This window comes from Penaeus monodon, chromosome 20 (assembly GCF_015228065.2).
Source record: "Penaeus monodon isolate SGIC_2016 chromosome 20, NSTDA_Pmon_1, whole genome shotgun sequence".
Classification (NCBI taxonomy): domain Eukaryota; kingdom Metazoa; phylum Arthropoda; class Malacostraca; order Decapoda; family Penaeidae; genus Penaeus; species Penaeus monodon.
This window is the reverse complement of record NC_051405.1, coordinates 46,696,937-46,698,835: the sequence shown is the minus strand read 5'-3', so window position 1 is coordinate 46,698,835 and position 1,899 is coordinate 46,696,937. Positions and strand designations below refer to the sequence as shown.

General features: G+C 36.1%; 1 protein-coding gene across 1 annotated transcript in view; it reads left to right on the top strand.

Annotated features, from left to right (window-relative positions):
* LOC119585888 (endoplasmin-like) overlaps positions 1-1,899 on the top strand; it is a gene marked incomplete in the record, with an annotated part of 50,039 nt that overhangs the window by 43,715 nt on the left and 4,425 nt on the right. Inside the window, 7 exon segments of the mRNA XM_037934618.1 lie at position 463; positions 536-634; positions 737-862; positions 974-1,111; positions 1,482-1,650; positions 1,753-1,845; positions 1,848-1,885. Of these exon segments, the coding sequence (XP_037790546.1) occupies position 463; positions 536-634; positions 737-862; positions 974-1,111; positions 1,482-1,650; positions 1,753-1,845; positions 1,848-1,885 (664 nt within the window).

The window sequence follows — 1,899 nt, the reverse complement described above, 5'->3', positions numbered from 1 at the left end:
TCAGGATTTTTTTTTTTTTTTTCCAAAATAAGATATGCTATAATAATGAGGATCCCACATGCTAGTAATATGGGCCAAACACTGATTTACACAGTAAGAAATTTATTAGTTACCATAAATACTCAGTGTTGTATTACTCTTGTACTATCATATCCTTTTATGCAGGAAAAACTTTGTGGGCTGCATGTATGTACGAAATTGATTACAATAAACATCATTTTTTAAGTATGAAAGGATATTGGGTGGCAAATTAAAATGTTTTTTAATTTTGGGCTGTGACACTTGCATGTCTATTGACTTTATTTTTGAGTTCTGTTGGAAGTACAAAGAAGTTTCTTAGATTTATTTGCTCTATCATCTGCACATTTTCCTTATTAAAGATGAATGGATGAAGCTGGACCTTACTGAATTTGTGATTACTTTATACTGGTCTACAACTTTTTGTACATTTAATTAAAGCAGGGTATCTATAGGCTGGCTTTTGTAAGATCAAAATGATTGTAGTGTTAAGAACTCAATGAACGGTGCCTTTCAGATCAAAGAAATGCGGGAGAAAGCAGAAAAGCATGCATTCCAAGCAGAGGTCAACCGGATGATGAAGCTTATTATCAATTCTCTGTACAGGAACAAGGAGGTAAGAACCTAAAAATCTTATTGAGTGACAATTTGAACTATGTAATGAGGTGTTGTGCTGGTTTCAATCTTTAGGGTCGATTTCATAGTTCATTCCTTTCAGATCTTTTTGAGGGAGTTGATCAGCAATGCCTCTGATGCACTTGACAAAATCCGTCTGCTGTCACTGACTGACAAGGATCAGCTGAGTACTAACCCAGAGTTGGCCATCAGAATAAAAGCAGACAAGGTATGTCATTTGTGCTTAAATAATTAGTTAAGCATATTTACCACAACATGTAAAAACCTACTTTATAAAGATCTATATTATGAAGATTTCTAATGAAGGGTTTCTTTGCAGGACAACCACATACTTCACATCACTGACAGTGGTATTGGCATGACAAAAGCAGATTTGGTCAATAACCTTGGAACAATTGCAAAATCTGGAACTTCAGAATTTTTCTCTAAACTGCAGGAGTCGGAGAATGCAGAGGAGGTATTTTCATTTATACATTTTTTTGAAGTAGAAAGCCAATTTTAATGAATATCATTTGTATATAATTTGTAGAACATTGTCATGTAAAGATTTCATTGTTGGTAGACAGTAGCCAGACATTTTTTACATAATCACCATTTAACCTATTGGATTTGGGTGCCTCACTGCCCATTAAAATCAGTCATTAGGCCTCAGGTGACTCCTGGGCATTGCCTGTAGGCCTGACCTATATGAATGCTACCCCCTCACAATCTTTCTGCATAAAAATTTTTGCTTTACCATTTTCCAAGGCCTTTAGTTTGCTTATGAAAATAGTAAAACTTGATTAGATGTGTGATCATTATTCCTTTAATAAACTTGTCTTTTTCAGACAAGTGACCTCATTGGACAATTTGGTGTTGGCTTCTATTCGGCCTTCCTTGTAGCTGACAGGGTTGTTGTTACAAGTAAAAACAATGCTGATAAACAGCATGTATGGGAATCTGACTCTGCCGAGTTCTCCGTTGTTGAAGATCCTCGTGGAGATACCCTAAAGCGAGGTAAACTTATTTTCTTGAAGTACCAAGGAAGTCGGATTTATACTTTGACTGCTGTGTGTACACTATATGAACAAATCAATGTATGAATTCTTTTTCCTTCAGGTACCACAGTCTCTCTGCATTTGAAGGAAGAAGCCTATGACTTCTTGGAGGTTGACACTGTGAAGAACTTGGTGAGGAAGTACTCCCAGTTCATAAATTCCCCATTTACCTGTGGGAGTCAAAAACAGAGGAGGTAGAGAGCCTTTT